The following is a 21,701-nucleotide window of genomic DNA, read 5'->3' as shown; positions in this document are numbered from 1 at the left end:
CGCCACTCGTAACTGAACTCCATTCTGAACATTTCCCATCAACTACCACTCTCTGTCTTCTTTCAACTAGCCAATTTCTGATCCACATCTCTAAATCACCCTCAATCCCCAGCCTCCGTATTTTCTGCAATAGCCGACCGTGGGGAACCTTATCAAACCATGAAACAGTAAAGCAGCAATTGGAACGAGACCTCGGAGTTTAGGTAGAATGATGGACTCTGATGTCTAACCAGTATCAAACAACAGCCAAGGAGACGAGATTTAAATTGTGAGGCCAATTTCAGTCAGTGGTACCAGGAGTAATAGCAAGCAGGATTAGGTTGGGCACAGAGTTTCGGATGAGCTGATGCTAATGGAGGGTAGCTAGGAATGCAAAGTCAAGCCTGGACGTAACTGGAGCATGAGTGAGAGTTTCAGTGACAGATGGTCTGCAGGTTGGGATAGAAATGGAAGACAGACTGGGAAAATTTGGATTCTTGAATTTTGAAAGGGAGGCGTGAGGTCGTTTTGGAGAAGTGTTTGTTAGCCTGGGCTACCTCCAAGGCAGAAGGTTCAAGCCCCACTCCAGGACTTGAGCACTTTCAGTGTCAAACTTAGTGACGGCTGTACTACTGACTAAACTATTAAACAGAGTCCCCATTTGCCCCCTCACGTGGTGGAACCCATTCCATACTATATTTCAAGGCGATGGGGAGGACTTCCCTTGATGATGATACTAACATTTGTCCTTCAATCAATATCACTAAAACAGATTATATGGTCTCTTATCTCATTTCTGATTGTAGGAGCTTGCTGTGAACTAATTAGCTGCTGTATTTTCCAGGACTATAAATGATAGAAATACTTCACTGGGTTTGAGAATTTCAGAACCTCCCAAGGATGTGGAAGAAATTCTTCCTTTCATTCTTGTATGGAGAAGTTAAAATCTGAAAGATTACTTTCAGCTGAATTGTCAGACATGGGAATAAGAGTTTAAACTAGTAAAGACAAAAAAAGTGATAAATATAATTGGGTTCCACTGGTACAAAAAAGTAAAAGTTTGTCAAACCCAACATGAAACTGAAAGATGAAAGCTGCCTCATTACAGGATTTTCAGTTCCAGCTATTAATCATAAGGCAAAGAAAGTAAATCTTCAAGACAAGCTCAAACAAATCTTGAACGTATTTAGATAACTGATCTGAAAGTGCTGCCCTACATTTAGTTGGTATGTCTGATCAGTGCAACTGATGGATGGAGTACATAAAACATTTATTCTGTGGGCAGCAAGGTGGCACAGTGGTTAGCACTGCTGCCTCACAGCGCCAGGCCTTGGGTGACTGTGTGGAGTTTGTACATTCTCCTCGTGTCTGCGTGGGTTTCCTCCGGGTGCTCCGGTTTCCTCCCACAGTCCAAAGATGTGCAGGTTAAGTGGATTGGTCATGCTAAATTGTTCTTTAAGGTTAGGTGGGGTTATGGGGACAGGGTGGGGAAGTGGGCCTGGGCGGGGTGCTCGATCAGAGGGTCGGTGCAGAGTTGATGGGCCGAATGGCCTCCTTCTGCGCTATAGGGATTCTATGACATACAGCGACAGGCGCAGCAATAGTATGTATACTTCCAGTTATGTTTTGGAAAAATATTAAACATTAAAGCTAGTTTGAGAGAGAAGACAGCATCCAATCTAACTTTAAAATTCCTACTTTCTAACTTTTAAGCAGGGTTAACCACCTTTAATTTCTCCTTTGGGTTTTTCCATGTTACATGGAGTCACAACAACACTGGTTCATCAGTCCTTCATTGGATTATAATTTTTGGATTTGGCAGGTAGTTTTACAACCAAATACCTTTCCTCACCAGCACGCTTAACCACTTGGACAGTAACTTAAACATATCAACAACTTTAGTTGCAAAACTTAAAGAATGGCTCAAGTTCAGATAAGGCAATCCATCAACACAATGCAGGTTGCAATGGTTACAGCATTCTTTAAACCCAGCTCTTAGCTGGGACAATAGGTTTTTGTGATATTATACTTCCAAGGATAAAACTAGATTTCCACCAAGACCCCATTGTCTATTCCTCATTAAAATAATAATCTTTATTGTCTCAAGTAGGCTTACAGTAACACTGCAATGAAGTTACTGTGAAAAGCCCCTAGTTGCCACATTGCGGCGTCTGTTCGGGTACACAGAGAATTCAGAATGTCCAATTCACCTCACAAGCACGTCTTTCAGGACTTGTGGGAGGAAGCCGGAGCACCCGGAGGAAACCCACGCAGACACAGGGAGAACGTGCAGACTGCGCACAGATCGTGACCCAAGCCAGGAATCAAACCTGGGACCCTGGTGCTGTGAAGCAACAGTGCTACCCACTGTGCTACCGTGAGAGTGGAGATGACACATAAAAAGTTGGAAAACAACCAAGTTTTAGAAACTCAAGAGTTAAAAAAAAGAATGACCTGAAATTCAATGCGTTGGTAAGTATAGTTGGTTGAAAACAAAACCAATTTCGAAAAACCTTTAAAAGAAAGCTGAGCAGTTCTGTCACCATTTCCCTCTGACACCTTATCTTTATTATGCACCTAACGTTTTGCAAGATTAGATAATCAATTCCGTGCACTGCGCAGCTTAAATATCAGTCTTTCTCTAATCCACTCATGGCCTATTAATAAGCACTCCTACAAAACTGAACTGAAAGACCAGTGAGCACTCTGCACTTTTCCAAACCATTTAAAAAGGATTTGACTTTCTTCAAAAGTCCAAACAAATCTGCTCATATGGAGTGATGCTACCAAACAGATAATTTAAATAAATATCTTGCATGCCATTGAAGCTACAGAAAATAAAACACCAAGTAACTAAATCTAACTAAAAGGTAAATAATAATGGCTATTTTTTGTCACGCTTTCTGATAACACAATGCTTTTGAGGGAGGCAAGAAAGAAACTACTGATAGCTTTTGTGCTAAAAGGGTGGCAAATCAGCGTGTAAAGTAGCAGAGTCCCAAGCATATAACGTAATTGCATAAGTCCTACTGTATAAGCATTCATAACACAAACATCCTTCAGCCTAAATCTCAATCCATTTGACCCAGTTGCAATCTAAAACCAACATTTCTGGCGAAAAATATGCACTCACCATAACAATGCTTAAATTCACCCCCCCCCCCCCCCCCCCCCACTCTTTGGCACATCTCCAATTCCAGCCATTCCAAAGGAAGGAAAGAGCAGCCTAAATGGAGACCAGAAGCCTCTCCTCCCCTCCCACCCACCCCCACCTCACATTCTCCTCGTCCTCTGCCCCTCCCCCTCATTTTCCCCGCTCCAGAAATAAGGAGAGAATCTCAGATTTCATAATAAGGCACAGGCACCCAGACCATTTCTAAAAATCTCCAATTAAGCAGCAGAAATATAGAAGAGGTATGGCACGCATAGAAAAAGACAACACAGAAAACCAGGAAGTAACAAAATATCTCACCTGGAATAAGACAGTCTCAGAATCAAGACATCTCAAACTTCACACCCCCCCACTCAAAAATCCCATGTGCATTGTTACTCGCATAGAACATACAGTGCAGAAGGAGTCTGCACCGACCCACTTAAGCCCTCACTTCCACCCTAAACCCGTAACCCAGTAACCCCTCCTAACTTTTTTTTTGGGACGCAAAGGGCAATTTATCGTGGCCAATCCACCTAACCTGCATGTCTTTGGACTGTGGGAGGAAACCGGAGCACCCGGAGGAAACCCACGCAGACACGGGGAGAACGTAGCGACTCCGCACAGACAATGACCCAGCAGGGAATCGAACCTGGGGCTCTGGTGCTGTGAAGCAACAGTGCTATCCACTTGTGCTGCCCATAAAAGCTGATTGATGGAAATGTCGAGGATTGAATATGGTCCAACCCACCCACCCAGGTATGCAATATCCTCATCACAGGCAGCTTAGACAGAGCACATTGAACTCTGCTACATTCTACCCAATCCCATTCCGTTTCTGGCACCTACCTTCAGATTAAGACTGCCAATTGGATACCAATTATTATTAAAGTTAAGTAAAGTTTTTTTTGTGAGGGCTCGCATTCATTGGGAGGTGAATTACAACTGCGAGCAAATTTCACCTAATACACAAGACACCTATCGGTCAGGAGATTTCTGTCCCATCATTTTGGGCAAAATTCTACGGTAAAGTTCAAGGTGAAAAGCAAATGTCTACCTCGCTGCACGACTTCCCTCCTCACCAGCATGAATACCAGGTAGGTTTAGGAGTTACACAATTGAAGCATATTTACAAAATGTGCACAGATTTTAGTGCTTAAAATTGATTACATTAAGCAGCTATTCCATGATTTAATCTTTTAAATCTGCATCTTTTGAGGCATTGGGGAAAGATTATACGCGCAATATTATTTCCACATTGGACAGGCGAGCTGCGTCACAACATTGCTCATGCTCCTGTTAGTAAAACACAGTTCCAGATCATAAATATAAAACAAAGAACATGAGATCTAATCTGATTTGAGCAGTTTTCGATGCATGGTCACACAGCACAACATTCAGATTGTAAACCTGGTTCCAGTTCAATTGAAAAAAAACCACTTCCCTTTTTTCGATTCAAACTCTCATCATAACCTGCACGTGCACCCCATTTAAATGATTTATGTTATTCAATTAAAAAGGCGATGAGCTTGTGTGACAGTCAAGTGAACACAATTTCAATAGTCCTTTTGACAAAATGGAATAACTTTTTTTTTAGGAATAGTGGATAATGTTTAGATTAAATTACAATATTCCTGAACTCAATCCAATAGAAATTTCAGAAAATTATATCGCCATTTTACTCACTGTTTCCCATTTCTGGACTTAACCTCAATTACTAAAATAAACATCCCGCTCCCGAGCACAGAAACTACACTGGTAGCCAGTTTGTCTCGGGGCCGGGGGTGTGAGGCGAAGCTGGGGTACTTTTTAAACACAGAAAAGTGCTTTTGATACAAGTTGCTAACCATGCAATCATCTGGGACTGACATTAAAGACAGCATAAATGTTGGATTCTGTCCAGAATCATTTTCCTGTTAACAGCATAAATTATTCCACTCCCATTGCAAACCTCTGAAAAACATCTCTGCTGGTTGGGTTCAATTATTCCACTGCTGACCAAGAGCTTTTTTTTTTGACAAACTACATATGGACATATTAAAATATCCAAACAGGCAGTAATCCCCAAAGAACCTTCAAGCACATAAGGTTTTTCCACGATTCTCTGAGCAATTAGACTAGGACAATCTAACAATTGTTGAGCACTGACTCGATTTCATTTAATTCCTTCAGCTACAAAAATACAAGTTAGACCTCGATTTGAAAATTTACTGTTACACCAGTGTTTACCAACATTACCAATTTCATTGTAACTGAACTGGCTAATGGTGGAGCAACACTGATGAAAGTTGAGGTGGTGTAAGTTACCCACATCATTTAACCATGATGTGGAGATGCCGGCGTTGGACTGGGGTGAGCACAGTAATAAGTCTTACAACACCGGGTTAAGGTCCAACAGGTTTGTTTCAAACACGAGCTTTCAGAGTACTGCTCCTTCCTCAGGTGAACCTGGTGTTGTTAAGACATCATTTAACAGAAGAGTGCAAAGAGATGACAACAGACACACACAGACAAGCGAACTTGATGAAATATAATAGACCCTAACCCCACCTGGCCTACTACCCCACGATTGAATCAAGGCAATAATAATCATAGCAAAGATCAAAATTAGATGATCTTCAAATGATGATTCTTCAGTATCGTTTCGGCCATAGCTGAGGTTATTGATGAGGAAGCCAACCCCGGAGTGAAGTCTGTCTTGCTGATCATATGCCTTCCATAAAATGGTGAAAACAAAGAGAAAAGATCTACTGACCTCAGAAGCACAGGACTCCAGTAACACCTTTAGAATTTTTAAAAATTAAAAAGATTTAAAAAAAATTAAGCACGCAAGGTACAAGTTACAATTAAAACAATCTCACAGGACAACCCTAAAAAAAACATGCTGAGTCAAAGTGCTCAACTAAACTACCTTTTGGTAACAAAATCTTGTAGATTTTAACCGTTAAAATCCAGTAAATGTTCCCCCAATTCAAGGAACCATTGTCGCTTCCATTCTGCTGTGGAATTTCAAAAGGAGGTTCAGAAACCAGCTGTTTCCGAAAACGAGGACTCTCCTGGCTTAATATTGAGTGGCTGTCTCAAATTCAAAACTTTCACACTTTATCAGCATCTTACACAAAGGAGCTGGTCTTCAAGGCCGCCCACCCCAGAGCAACTCAACTCAGTTTAACATCCTTTTCCTCAAATATCTTTCTCCCTTTCATCTCGGGTTCCTTTGTCCTCAAACACCTCTTTGAATTCGACTTCTCTGCATACAGAAATCCTCAACACTTCTGAACTCACTTTTGAAATTCAACAGTTATAAACAATCTCCCCACTTATCTCATAATGCAAATTTTAGATCCAAACTATTTACTTGAAACTCAAACCCACCATAACTTCTCACTACAAATGCACAAATCTAACACCTTTACACGTTCATCTCCCACCTCTAGTATCCTTCCCCATGTTTAATTAACCCCGTTTTCAGTTTTCTTTAACTGCAAAGAAAACCATCACAAAAATATACATCTCTCATTACAGTATTGAGTATTAATGTTCTATTTAAAAGGAAGCAGCCAGCATTCAGATACCCCACAATAAAATGCAAGCGGAGTATTATACTATCTAGCCTTTTCTATGGTACCACAATTAGATGTTAAGATACCATCTAAGGGCAGCACGGCGCAATGGTTAGCACTGCAGCCTCATGGCACCGAGGACCCAGGTTCGATCCCAGCCTCGGGTCACTGACTGTGTGGGGTTTGCACATTCTTCCTGTATCTGCATGAGTCTCACCCCCATACGCCGAAGATGAGCAGGGCAGATTTTGATGGATGAAATAATGGTGCATATTAAGATTATTTGGGTCCTTCATTATAATTCATTTGTGACCATGTAGAAAATACACAAATTCTAAGATTGAATCATGTACTGCATTTTTATGCAAAGTTGTGCAAGTAGGTCATCCAAATTAACACTGGTCAACATTTCAACAGATTGGAATGTTTGTGTGACAATCCACGAAAAGCCCAGAACCTAACACCATCTTTCCCATCATGGCTCATGGGCTCTGTGGTACAAAAATAACCTCAGTTTCTGCAGAACCAAGGGACATGTAATGATTGAGCACGTACATCCGATAACCAAATATTGTCAGACAATTATACATGAAAGTAAACCTCTCTGCGACAAAATAAACACCTTTATGCACCTCACTGGGTGCAAAGCACGGAAGTGATGAATGGTGCTATATAAATGCAAGTTCTTTCTCATGGTTTAGATGGGCGCGATTCAGCAGCCTCAAGTTAAAATTCACAGGATGGTGTGTTTAGCAGCATATTTCTCAGCGGCCGCAGTGCTATCCAATGGCACTTTTGCCAGTTTCCTTTCGACCTCGGGGAGATTCTCTCGGTCGAGACGGCACTGGGACTTGCCAGCAGGAAAAGCTCCTCACAAATTGGAGTGGCATTTTGTCTGGCAGCCCCAATCTTCCCCCAGCCCTGGGTGGTATTGCTAGGGTGCCAGAATTCTACCCTGTCCTGTCCCCGACCACATTGGCATCTCCTATGGCCCAGGTGCCGTTACTACTGGTCCACGTTTGCGTGATCAGTATTAAACAGCGCCCCGGTAACCTGTCGCAGATGCGGCCATTGAGTTCCAGGTGCCAGGTGAATCCAGCGTCAGGGTATTTAAAGGAATCTACAGCTCATTTAAATATACATACCTGGATATCGCCCAGTGAGGGCAAGCTCCAGATCGTGTTGGGCGACTTGCGATGGTCCCGATGTGAACCCGATTTAGGGTGAAACAGGGGCACTGAATCACACCAGAGAACTACTCCAAGAAATTGTTTGTACCTGTCTTGCAGAACTTATCTTTATCACAACACTGTGAAGATACTTCCAACTGTTTTCCACATCTTTGGGCTAGGGGCAAGAAACTAAATAGGTCTTGCCATGGTTTCAATACTGATGGCTATTCATTGCTTCCAACCTGAATGTGTCTATGTACACACGCACACTCCAACTAAGGATGGGCTCAGCTACTGCTCCCTCCTCCATCTTTCCTCCAGCCCAATTAAGTAGCCTGCCAGTGATCATACTCTAGTCTCATGTATGAAGGATAACAATTTGAACAAGGCGGTTTTTGGCTCCATTCACATGGGGACAACATCCTTGCAAGAGTTGTCACAGGGGAGAGAAAACAGAAAATAAAAATTGCAAGTTTCATAGCTTTGTTCTGCACGAATGGTTCAACAAGAGCATCTTGCTGTTGTGGACCAAACATGTTTGCCTGATTGGTATGCAGAGTCTAATGAAAAGCAAATTCATGTTTTTAATCCATATACCTTAGGGTAAATGCAAGGAACAGGAGATAGAAAACACAAAGATGGGGTATGATTTTGGAATGGGCTCCATTAGGATAAGTAAATTCTCCTTCCATTGAAACGGTGTCAGGCTTTGTCAGTCGGAGAGAGAGAAAGGACACCAGTAATAATCTTCCAACTCAAATGAAGCCTTGCTTCGGCGGAGCAGTGGTTAGCACTGCTGCATCAGAGTGCCGAAGACCAGAGTACGATCCCGGCTCCGGGTCACAATCCATGTGGAGTTTGCACATTCTCCACATGTCTACGTGGGTCTCACCCCCACAACCCAATGATGTGCAGGGTAGGTGGATTTGCTGCACTAAATTGCCCCTTAATTGGGAATTATTTTTTTTTTATATAAATGAAGCCTTGCTGCACAAACACGACTAGAAAACAAAGGATCTTCCTAACTGATATTTTAAACAGGCAATTTTTAGAAAATATGGGGGAAAATGAAAACATGTAACATGCAAACCCACAAGTCACTGCAGATCAGTAAATATCAAGAAACAGTATGTAACATTCACAAGGTCTGCGATCAACACAAAGCTGCTATTGAAAAAGGAATAAAATCAATAATAGATCAAGGGCATTTGATTACACGTCCAAACAAATTATACCAACTTTCCAAAGACCGCTGGTAAAGCCAGATCGCAGGCAGTGTGTGAAATTGGGCAACTCAAGAAAAGGTTTTTTTTTTTTTTAAATTGTCCTCGCTGACACTGACAAGGCCGCATTTATTGCCTCGTCCTAGTTGCCCTGGGATTGTAGTGGCGTTCCATCATGATTGTAAAACTAAGTGGTTCACTAGGTCATTTCTTAGGTAGAAAGGCTTTGAGCAAGGGTGGACTGAACTGAAGCCTGAACGGGCAGCAGGGTAGCATGGTGGTTAGCATAAATGCTTCACAGCTCCAGGGTCCCAGGTTCGATTCCCGGCTGGGTCACTGTCTGTGTGGAGTCTGCACGTCCTCCCCCTGTGTGCGTGGGTTTCCTCCGGGTGCTCCGGTTTCCTCCCACAGTCCAAAGATGTGCGGGTTAGGTGGATTGGCCATGCTAAATTGCCCGTAGTGTCCTTATAAAAGTAAGGTTAAGGGGGGGGTTGTTGGGTTACGGGTATAGGGTGGATACGTGGGTTTGAGTGGGGTGATCATGGCTCGGCACAACATTGAGGGCCGAAGGGCCTGTTCTGTGCTGTACTGTTCTATGTTCTATGGTTGTGGCTGACAGCGAACCTTCCTTGAAGGAAGCCGGCAAACACAGTCGGTGACAATGTGATAGTTCCCGTGGTAAGTTTCTTCTGACGCCATGGATTTGGACTCTGGATTTTCAGGTTTGAAAGTCCAGTACTGTGACAGCTACTGAGTGTCAAACAGGGTTCAAAATACAAACAAAATGAAGGGCATTGTAGCAGAATATTAAAAATCACAAAATTGTGCAAGTTAAACAGGCTGGGTACAGGACATGGGGTCAAATAACTCTGGGGATTACATAAAATATACTTGTGCTTATATAGTGTCTTTCACAACATCAAAATACTCTACAACTAAATAAGTACTAAAATGCAGTCACTGTTGTAACGTAGAGAACATTTAGAACAAATATTAACTCTGCTCATTGCAGAGAAATCAATTTATGGAACAGAATCCGAGCAAAGGCAAATTCTAAGAATAGGTAAACCAAGGGCAACTCCTCCACAAAGCCCAATAGTTCCTATACTGCTGGAGGCAAAGGGATGAGGAACTGGCCGTGTTTCTCTCTGGGAAAGGCGACAGTCGTCTAAAGTTAAACAGTAGAGTTGAAGGTAGATAGGTTTCCCAGAGTTTTGACCAATTGCCTTTGAGAATCAAGAAATATTTAAACAGACCATTTCCACAGGAGACTAAATATGTGTCAGAAGTGTCAGCGATAAGGAAATATATATCTTGGACAAACGGGTTTGGTAATCTGAATTTGTTTCTCACTATTGCATCTTAATGGTACATCTACGCATTGAAACACACAAATCACCACTATATATTGCTAGAATAAGTCAAAAATCAACACTGCTGGATGGCATGGTGGCACAATGGTTAGCACTGCTGCCTCAACGCTGAGGAACCGGGTTCGATCCCAGCCCCTGGTTATGGTCCGTGTGGAGTCTGCACATTCTCCCCATGTCTGCATGGGTTTCACCCCACAACCCAATGGTGTGCAAAGTAGTTGGATTGGCCACGCTAAATTTCCTCTTAAATTGGGAAAAAAATTGGGTACTCTTAAATATTTTTTTTAAATCAATACTGCTAGAACATATAGTCCTAGTCCAAAAACTAAGCACAATGTTATTTCATTGTAACTTATTTCAGATGATTTAATAGTGAATTTAGTGGGGCAAGGCTCATCACAAAATAACCAGATACAACGTATAGATCAGTTCTTCAACAGTTTCACAAAATCTGATGAGTATCAGAGTCTAACCAGTATTAAAATGCTCGATAGGATATCTTAAAAATATAAAAGCCCAAGATTGCCAAATCTCTCGCTTCCCTAATCTGTCCATTGATAAACTTTGCACATGCACTATACATACCAATAAAGTTCACACACTCGAACAGTGGTTCCCAATTTTGGGTCCATGACTCCCGGGCTCTGGAGAGACATTCCAACCAGTTTGCAAAATAATGTGCAAGGTAGGAGGAGAGCGTGCATGGGTAAGGAAAGATTGACACAAAAATAAAGACGTGTTTTTGTAAAACCACTATTAATAACGCATGCTTCTTGCATACACTCCAATTTAGATCAGTGGGCCAATGGTTATTAATCCATTTGAAGGGCCCTTAAATCAAAAATGTTTGAGAACCACCACTCTGAAGAACTGCCTCAGAGGCTGACAAATGTGAAGTCCAGCAGAATGAAGCAATGGGCAGTATTGCAGACAGCAACTATAACACCATGTGATTTATCCTGATAAACGCCATTTTATTACTGAGCAACCGTTACAAAAGCTGCCTTACGCGCCGAGGACCTGTGTTCGGATCCTGGCCTCGGGTCACAGCCCGTGTGCACATTCTCCCCGCGTCCGAGTGGGTCTCACCCAAAGACGTGCAGGGTAGGCGGACTGGCCACGTTAAATTGCCCCTTAATTGGAAAAACTAAAACAAAAAGGGGATGAAACTAACTGCAATTAAACTCAACCCATGACCCACAAAGAAGAAAAAAATTAAATCCACTTGGTGTTTGAAAAATGTTAAAGGGGCAATGTGTTCTACTAGCATGCTGTGGTAAGAGATGGATTACACGTTAACACAACTAATCCTGCTCTACCCAATCCCCAAGCAGCAAGTCCAGAGCCATTGGGTGAAAAGAAAAGAATTAAACTCTCAATGCCATCCACCCTCCTGCTCCCATCTGCCTCCAGTTGATTCACGAGCAAACTTCAGCAGAGGAAGCACCTACCCAGCAAGTCAAGCAAGAGAACATTTGAGAGATAATTGAATAGATTTACAAGTGATGGCGAGGGAGAAATAAAAAAAATGACAGCTCGAGTAAAAATAAATCTAAGGGACATAAATCCAGCAGAGTGCCCCTCAAGTCTCCTTTTATAGAACCATTTATCTGAAGTAAATGCAGGAGATCAGTGGGGAGAGTGATCTCACAAATAACCTGGCCCCCCACTCCACGTACGAAGGAAAGTAGACGTTTCATAAGACTGAAATTCTGTCTAAATCTGGCAAATGCAAGAGATTTGAATTCTGAATTTCTTGGTTCCACTGAATTTAGTCAAAGGAGAAATTGAATCACTTTAATGTAGCTGAGTGCAATGCTGCAAAAGCACTGCCCCAAGATATTAAACAGCCTCTCGATTCTCTTCGATGGGCAAAGATCCCATGGCACTATTTCAAAGAAGAGCACTGGAGATCTTCAAGGTGTGTTGGCCAATACTAATTCCTCAACCAAAATCACAAAAATAGATCATCTGGTCATGCTCACATTGCTGTTTGTGGGAGCTTGCTATGTATAACTTGCCTGCCACATTTTCTGCGTTATAACGGTGGCTACATTTCAAAAGCACTCCGCTGCCTCAGTTTATGCTGCCTTTTATAAACTCAAGTCGGGTCTTTACTTTTTAACCTTACAGAGCTCCAACTATTCCACAATGGTGTCCTCGCAAACTTACTTGATCTGATTGATGCAAAGGGCAAGAAATCCCTCAGGAAACCTTTCTGCAGGACTGAACATGTAATCCCACCGCTTCAATGCTTTAACTTGTTTGATTAATTTAAGGGTAATTGTTTTGTTTGTAATGGGTTTGGTCTACAAGTTGAAATTATACTGAGCAGCACCACTTCTCTGTTGCTATCTGTCAATGAAAACCACTTCATGTTCTATTTTTCCCATTTTGAAAACTTGCTTTGAAACTGCTCAAATTGGACCCAAAATCCATCCTGGGGCAGTCTGGGGGACTCCAATTTGGTCTGACATAAAAAACAAGCTAAATCTCACAGAGCTGCATCAAAACTGTCCATACAATTACATGTGCAATGCAACATCCGGAACAATTTTACATTGCATACTTTAGTGTTGAAAACAGTGAGACCCAAGTCTACAACCACAGCAAGAATGGAGAGCATGCAATGTTCTTAATATGTATGGTTGTATCTGTTCTGCAGCGGTTCACCGCTGTTGGTATCTTGCTGACATGTTGAATAGGAAGCAACACGTTTCTGATTCCTGCACCACATCCTTCATTACTGTTCTAACAGCATTCAATGAAAACCGATAATGCCAATACCGTTGACATGCAACTTTTTCCATTTGCTAGTTCATGGGGAAAAAGTACCACTCCATTTGCTGTAACCTATTTTATTCAGTTATCAAAAAGGACTACTTCTGGCCTGCAAAACATTCTTGTCAGATGGCACAGTGGCTAGTACAGCTGCCCCAACAGTGCCAGGGACCCACGCTCAATTTCAGCCTCAGGTCCTGTCTGTGTGGAGTTTGCATGTTCTCCCCGTGTCTGCAGGTTAGGTGGATTGGCTATATTGTCCCTCAGTGGGGCTAGGGTGGGGGACTGGGCCCAGGTAGTGTGCTCTTTCGGAAGCTCGGTGCAGGCTCGATGGGCCAAATGGCCTTCTTCGGCACCATAGGGATGCTATGAAACTGCAATGCAGCACACATTGCCATTTCAGCTGGCAAGGCATGTAAAGATGTAATTGAACCTTGGGCCCTTCTGGTTTGAGCGGCTCTGTGCCACAATAACATTTACCCTTTAGTCGGGGAAGCTCTGGGGGTGAAGCTGGACCAAGTACATTCTTATATCTTACTGCAAGCATTTTAGCACTTTCTATACAGATTGGACTAAGTGACGATTTCACCATTTGCAAACATTGTGCAGTTTTTAATGGAAGTTTTCAAATCCATGCTTATCGCCCCCATCTGTTTTATACACACTTCGTCCTTGAACCTGTTAATACTGGTTAAAGTCTGATCTTGTGTATTAGAGTTTGTCCTTAAATCCTTTTGAAATATGGTACATTGCTTTGAATATTTAAGAATTCAGAAATGGCCCGACTGAGTTATAGCTAATTTTTGTAGTTTGCAGTACAAGTCAGATTATGAGAGAGTATTATGTTCTGTTACTGTTCTAACAAAATCAGGTCTATATTGCATTCCCCTTGCGGTTGCCTGTGAAAGCTTTTTTTTTTATAAATGCTGTGCTCCAGAAAATGGAAGATTTTGACTAACTTGCTGAAATGTATTGGAAAGGAACTCGCCTTGCCAATGTTTTCTATCCAGATTAATGTCCAGGAATGAAGACCATAGAATTCCTGCATTGCAGAAAGTTGCAATTTTCCTCTCAACCCCACTCAACCGGCACACCGCTGGACACCAAGGGGCAATTTAGCATGGCCAATCCATCTAACCTGCATATCTTTGGGCGGTGGGAGGAAACTGGAGCACCCGGAGGAAACGCACGCAGACACGGGGAGAATTTGGGCAGCACGGTAGCACAAGCGGTTAGCACTGCGGCTTCACAGCGCCAGGGTCCCAGGTTCGATTCCCTGCTGGGTCATTGTCTGTGCGGAGTTGCACATTCTCCCAGTGTCTGCGTGGGTTTTCTCCGGGTGCTCTGGTTTCCTCCCACAGTCCAAAAACGTGCAGGTTAGGTGGATTGGCCATGATAAATTGCCCCTAGTGACCAAAAAGGTTAGATGGGGTTATTGGGTTATGGGGATAGGGTGGAATTGAGGGCTTAAGTGGGTGAGTGCAGACTCAATGGACCGAATGGCCTCCTGCACTATGTCCTAATTGGAAAAAAATGTGCAGACTCCGCACAGTCACCCGAGGTTGGAGTCGAATCCAGGTCTCTGGTGCTGTGAGGCAGCAGTGCTAACCATTGTGCTACCACGCCAACCCCTGGGGTGCACTGGGGATGCCCAAAAAATTGGACAGGGAAGTAAATCAGTTAGGATCACAGTGCACCGACCTGAGGGAGAGGACTGAGCTCTGCTGTGATGTGTTCATGGCCAAATATTGTCTAGACTGATGGATAAAGAATAGTCACTGAAAAGCTTCCTAGCAAATTGCGCATTGCCCGTTAATAAACTACCGTCCTCAAGGAACAAAGAGGGTGGAGGAGGGGTTATATCTATTCATGTCAAAAATAAATACAAAGGTGAGTTTTGGAAGCAGACCTCATGCCAGTTCACACCAATTACAGAATTGCAGTTGGACAAATGCGGGAAAAAAATATCTTGCATGTTTCCGACATCGCAACTTAGAGAACAGAAGCACCGCAAGAGGCAACTTGGCTCCTCTGGTCCATGCTGGTGTTTATGGTCCACCAAGCCTCCTTCCATCCTCTTCATTTAACCCGATTGGCATCACTTCCTATTATTCCTTTCTCCCATGTCCCTCAAGCGTACCTTTTAAAAAAAATAAATTTAAAGTACCCAATTATTTTTTCCAATTAAGGGGCAATTTAGAATGGCCAATCCACCTACCCTGCACATCTTTGGGTTGTGGGGGTCAGACCCACGCAGACACAGGGAGAATGTGGAAACTCCACACAGGCAGTGACCCAGGGCCGGGATTTGAACCTGGGACCTCGGCTCCATCGGCAGCAATGCTAACCACTGTGCCACCGTGCTGTCCCCCCCCCCCCCCACAGCTTACCCTTAAATGCACCTAAACCATTTACCTCAACTGCACCTTGTACTAAGAGAGTTGTTCCACATTCTAACCACACTCTGGATGAAGGTGGTTCTCCTGAATTCTCTATTGGATTTGTTAGTGGCCTCTTCTCAGAAGCAGAAACATCATCTCTGCGTCTACCGTATCAAACACTTTCCTAATCTCAAATCACCCCTCAACCTTCTCAACGGAAAGGTGACATTCTAACCACAAGGCGACATTCTAACCACACGTACTACAGATCACATGCCAAGGAAACTAAGGGTACAAAAGAATAATTCTGAAAATGAAAGTGATAATTAGACAAAGTCCTCTTCAGAGTACATAGAACATAAGTGTGCAGAAGGTCACCTAAGCTGGATCCACTGTCCGTGTGGAGTTTGCATGTCCTCCCCGTGTCTGCGTGGGGGTCTCACCCCCACAACCCAAAGATGTGCAAGGTAGGTGGATTGGCCACGCTAAATTGCCCCTTAATTGGAAAAAATAATTGGGTACTCTAAAAAAAATTTTTTATTTTTTTAAAGGGTACGCTTGAGAGACATGGGAGAGAGAAAGGAATAGGAAGTGATGCCAATTGGGTTAAATGAAGAGGATGGAAGGAGGCTTGTGTGGACCATAAACACCAGCACGGACCAGAGGAGCCAAGTTGCCTCTTGCTGTGGGAGGAAACCGGAGCACCCGGAGGAAACCCACGTAGACACGGGGAGAACGTGCAAACTCCGCACAGACAGTGACCCAGCGGGGAGTTTAGTATGTAGATAATAGAGGAAGGATGCACGAGTGACCGGGATAACCTTGTTGAATGTTCACTGCTTTGCCCTGGGGTATTAACCCATCAGTATTGCGACCCTCTCTGCCTATCCTGCTTAAATGTCTCCAATAGTGAGCAGTACCAAGCAGACCCAAAATAATCTGCCCAAAGCACAGCCAGTGTTAGCATTGCATTCTCCAGACTCGTGCAGTTTAGTGCAGAATTCAGTGTGCATTGCTGATTGCTGCCACACACTGAACCAACAGTATAGCTTCAAGGCCACAAATAAAATTACATTTTGAGAGAGAAAAAAACAACTCAACACTCTCCTCCGTGGCTACATCTTGTGATGAACCAACAGCCCCTTGCACATAATTTATCAAAACAAAATAATCCATTGCAAGAGAAACTGACTTTCTGGACTTGCACTAGTGTGTGGAGAGAGAGAGAGACACACACACAGAGTGACAGAGAGAGAGAGAGACAGAGAGAGAGACAGAGTGACAGATAATAGAAGAAGGATGCACGGGAGTGACCGGGATAATCTTGTTGAATGTTCAGATAATCCTCCCCGTGTGTGCGTGGGTTTCCTCCGGGTGCTCCGGTTTCCTCCCACAGTCCAAAGATGTGTAGGTTCGGTGGATTGGCCGTGATAAATTGCCCTTAGTGTCCAAAATTGCCCTTAGTGTTGGGTGGGGTTACTGGGTTATGGGGATAGGGTGGAGGTGTTGACCTTGGGTAGGGTGCTCTTTCCAAGAGCCGGTGCAGACTCGATGGGCCGAATGGCCTCCTTCTGCACTGTAAATTCTGTGATATAATACCAGTCATATGAACCACCAATCACAAACAGATTATCACAGTGTTGGATCTTGCCGTTCACAAAAATAACCAGTCCAACCATGATTATTCTTCAACACAGGCAGCGTTACATGGTAACAGTACAGCTTGCCGGGGTTGCAGAGCTTCCTCCCCCTGCGGATGCAGCCAGGGGGTGAGGGTGGGTGCTGAGGGTGGGGGGGGGGGGGGGGGGGGGGGGGGGAGGTGCTGGAGGGTGGGGGGGGGGGTCGAGGGGGTGGGGGGGGGGGGGCGTTGAGTGGTGGGGGGGGGGGGGGGGATGAGGGTGGGGGGGGGTTCGAGAGAGGGTGGGGGGGGCGATGAGGGTGGGGGGGGGGCGATGAGGGTGGGGGGGGGGCGAGGGAGGGTGGGGGGGGCGTTGAGGGTGGGGGGGGGGCGATGAGGGTGGGAGGGGGCGATGAGGTGGGGAGGGGGCGATGAGGGTGGGGATGGGGCGATGAGGGTGGGGAGGGGGCGATGAGGGTGGGGAGGGGGCGATGAGGGTGGGGAGGGGGCGATGAGGGTGGGGAGGGGGGCGATGAGGGTGGGGAGGGGGGCGATGAGGGTGGGGAGGGGGCGATGAGGGGGGGGAGGGGGCGGTGAGGGTGGGGAGGGGGGCGATGAGGGTGGGGAGGGGGGCGATGAGGGTGGGGAGGGGGCGATGAGGGTGGGGAGGGGGCGATGAGGGTGGGGAGGGGGCGATGAGGTGGGGAGGGGGGCGATGAGGGTGGGGAGGGGGGCGATGAGGGTGGGGAGGGGGCGATGAGGGTGGGGAGGGGGGCGAATGAGGGTGGGGAGGGGGCGATGAGGGTGGGGAGGGGGGCGATGAGGGTGGGGAGGGGGCGATGAGGGTGGGGAGGGGGCGATGAGGGTGGGGAGGGGGCGATGAGGGTGGGGAGGGGCGCGATGAGGGTGGGGGGGGCGATGAGGGTCGAGGGAGGGGCGATGAGGGTGGGGAGGGGGGCGATGAGGGTGGGGAGGGGGGCAGATGAGGGTGGGGAGGGGGCGGATGGAGGGTGGGGAGGGGGGCGATGAGGGTGGGGAGGGGGGCGATGAGGGTGGGGAGGGGGCGATGAGGGTGGGGAGGGGGGCGATGAGGGTGGGGAGGGGGCGATGAGGGTGGGGAGGGGGCGATGAGGGTGGGGAGGGGGCGATGAGGGTGGGGAGGGGGGCGATGAGGGTGGGGAGGGGGCGATGAGGGTGGGGAGGGGGCGATGAGGGTGGGGAGGGGGCGATGAGGGTGGGGAGGGGGCGATGAGGGTGGGGAGGGGGCGATGAGGGTGGGGAGGGGGCGATGAGGGTGGGGAGGGGGCGATGAGGGTGGGGAGGGGGGGCGATGAGGGTGGGGAGGGGCGATGAGGGTGGGGAGGGGGGCGATGAGGGTGGGGAGGGGGCGATGAGGGTGGGGAGGGGGCGATGAGGGTGGGGAGGGGGCGAGGAGGGTGGGGAGGGGGCGAGGAGGGTGGGGAGGGGGCGATGAGGGTGGGGAGGGGGCGATGAGGGTGGGGATGGGGGCGATGAGGGTGGGGAGGGGGCGATGAGGGTGGGGAGGGGGCGATGAGGGTGGGATGGGGGCGATGAGGGTGGGGTAGGGGGCGATGAGGGTGGGGAGGGGGCGATGAGGGTGGGGAGGGGGCGATGAGGGTGGGGAGGGGGCGATGAGGGTGGGGAGGGGGCGCATGAGGGTGGGGAGGGGGCGATGAGGGTGGGGAGGGGGGATGAGGGTGGGGATGGGGGGCGATCGGGTGGGGAGGGGGCGATGAGGGTGGGGACGGGGGGCGATGAGGGTGGGGAAGGGGGCGATGAGGGTGGGGAGGGGCGGCGATTGAGGGTGGGGAGGGGGCGATGAGGGTGGGGAGGGGCGAATGAGGGATGGGGACGGGGGCGATGAGGGTGGGGAGGGGGCGATGAGGGTGGGGAGGGGGCGATGAGGGTGGGGAGGGGGCGAATGAGGGTGGGGAGGGGGCGATGAGGGTGGGGAGGGGGCGATGAGGGTGGGGAGGGGGCGATGAGGGTGGGGAGGGGGCGATGAGGGTGGGGAGGGGGGCGATGAGGGTGGGGAGGGGGCGATGAGGGTGGGGAGGGGGCGATGAGGGGGGGGGAGGGGGCGATGAGGGTGGGGAGGGGGCGATGAGGGTGGGGAGGGGGCGATGAGGGCGGGAGGGGGGGCGATGAGGGTGGGGAGGGGGGCGATGAGGTGTGGGGAGGGGGGCGATGAGGGTGGGGAGGGGGGCGATGAGGGTGGGGAGGGGGGCGATGAGGGGTGGGGAGGGGGGCGATGAGGGTCGGGGAGGGGGGCGATGAGGGTGGGGAGGGGGGCGATGAGGGTGGGGAGGGGGGCGATGAGGGTGGGGAGGGGGGCGATGAGGGTGGGGAGGGGGGCGATGAGGGTGGGGAGGGGGGCGATGAGGGTGGGGAGGGGGGCGATGAGGGTGGGGAGGGGGGCGACTGAGGGTGGGGAGGGGGGCGATGAGGGTGGGAGGGGGGAGATGAGGGTGGGGAGGGGGCGATGAGGGTGGGGAGGGGGCGATGAGGGTGGGGAGGGGGCGATGAGGGTGGGGAGGGGGCGACGAGGGTGGGGAGGGGGCGACGAGGGTGGGGAGGGGGGCGACGAGGGTGGGGAGGGGGGCGACGAGGGTGGGGAGGGGGGCGACGAGGGTGGGGAGGGGGGCGACGAGGGGGGGGAGGGGGGGCGACGAGGGTGGGGAGGGGGGCGACGAGGGTGGGGAGGGGGGCGACGAGGGTGGGGAGGGGGGGCGACGAGGGTGGGGAGGGGGGCGACGAGGGTGGGGAGGGGGCGACGAGGGTGGGGAGGGGGGCGATGAGGGTGGGGAGGGGGCGATGAGGGTGGGGAGGGGGGCGATGAGGGTGGGAGGGGGCGATGAGGGTGGGGGAGGGGGGCGATGAGGGTGGGAGGGGGCGATGAGGGTGGGGAGGGGGCGATGAGGGTGGGAGGGGGCGATGAGGGTGGGGAGGGGGCGATGAGGGTGGGGAGGGGCGATGAGGGTGGGGAGGGGGCGATGAGGGTGGGGAGGGGGCGATGAGGGTGGGGAGGGGGCGATGAGGGTGGGGAGGGGGCGATGAGGTGGGGAGGGGGCGATGAGGGTGGGGAGGGGGCGATGAGGGTGGGGAGGGGGCGATGAGGGTGGGGAGGGGGCGATGAGGGTGGGGAGGGGGCGATGAGGGTGGGGAGGGGGCGATGAGGTGGGGAGGGGGCGATGAGGGTGGGGAGGGGGCGATGAGGGTGGGGAGGGGGCGCTGAGGGTGGGGAGGGCTGTGTTTACCTGGTTGAGAGTTGGGTGAAATCCCCGCCGTCCAGGAGGCGGATTTTACAGAAGAGCACCCCGTTGACGAAGGGGACGGCGGCCAGCTCCTCCAGGCTGAACAGCGTCTGGAACTTGAACTTCTTCTTCTTCATGATGAAAGCCATGGGCCGGCAGGGGGCCGGAGGTCCGGAGCGGGCTGAGGGCCGGAGCTGGGGGGCCGGAACTGAGGGGCCGGAGGTCCGGAGCTGGGAGGCCAGAGCCGAGGGGCCGGAGTTGCGGGTCCGGAGCTGAGGGCCGGGGGGGCCGGAGCTGGGGACGGGGGGCCGCCTCTATCCAACAGACAGCGGGCGGACGGGGTACCGAGAGAGGCGGGGAGTCAGCGGCCGGACGGGGCAAGCCCAGGGCGGCTGCAGGCCGGCGCCGAGCCGGGTGGGGAGTCAGGCCCGGGGACACAGGGCTCGGCGCTCGGGCCGCTTCCGTCGCGCTGGGGGCTGAGCATGGGCTCCGGGCCGGGCTGCCCCCTTCCTCATGGGCCGCGGTCGGCGACTCGGACACTTTCCCTCACCGAGGCCTCGCGCCGCCAAACCGCCCGCGGAGCCGATTGAAATGCTTGCCGTCCCGCTGGCTCCTCCCGGCGGACTCGCTGCTCCTGGCGGCTCAGTGCCAGGGCCGCGGCTCTGGCTCCTCCTCCGGGCGGGCGGGCTGGACGGACTCCCGCCCACTGGGGCTCCTGTCAGCGGCCACGCCTCTGATTGGCCGAGCCGCAATCAACAAAGCACGATGATGATTGGTCAGCGGCGCCGACGCCGGATGAAACAGGCCGTCTAATTGGACCATCTGCCTCGCGCAGATAAAACACCAGCGCCCATTGGCTACCTGAACCGCAAGCTCCGGATGTCTGATTGGTTAAATTTATTCTCGAATTTGATTGGTTAATGTATGTTCGAATCAGATTGGTTAGTTTGATTGCGTCGGAACCTGATTGGTTAGCTTGTGCTGGGATCTGATTGGCTACCTGAACCCGGTAGCTGATTGGCTGATTCTCGGTCCCCTGTCAGGTGGGTGTATCAATGCTGGTTGGCCAATGATTGAGCAGCCAGGATGTCCTTTGACCCTCCCAGCCAGGTGTATTTACCCATTCCAGATGTTTTGGTGCAGCTGATAGGCCAGTGGACCAAATTCACTGGCCTGAAATGCACA

At 49.1% G+C, this 21,701-nt stretch overlaps 1 protein-coding gene across 3 annotated transcripts in view; it reads right to left on the bottom strand.

Annotated features, from left to right (window-relative positions):
- LOC119955416 (protein FAM102A-like) overlaps positions 1-21,184 on the bottom strand; it is a 119,430-nt gene extending 98,246 nt beyond the window's left edge. The window contains exon 1 of one of the 3 annotated variants that reach the window (XM_038781519.1): positions 20,520-21,184. In XM_038781519.1, the coding sequence (XP_038637447.1) occupies positions 20,520-20,665 (146 nt within the window). In that variant the 5' untranslated portion in view covers positions 20,666-21,184. Of the gene's footprint in view, positions 1-2,433; positions 2,543-20,519 lie in introns of those variants that run through there. The other 2 variants (XM_038781521.1, XM_038781520.1) reach the window with 2 other exon arrangements.
- Positions 21,185-21,701: the final 517 nt, after the last annotated feature.

Source organism: Scyliorhinus canicula, chromosome 21 (assembly GCF_902713615.1).
Source record: "Scyliorhinus canicula chromosome 21, sScyCan1.1, whole genome shotgun sequence".
NCBI classification, from domain to species: domain Eukaryota; kingdom Metazoa; phylum Chordata; class Chondrichthyes; order Carcharhiniformes; family Scyliorhinidae; genus Scyliorhinus; species Scyliorhinus canicula.
The sequence above is the reverse complement of the archived record's forward strand: the minus strand, read 5'-3'. Positions and strand labels throughout refer to the sequence as shown.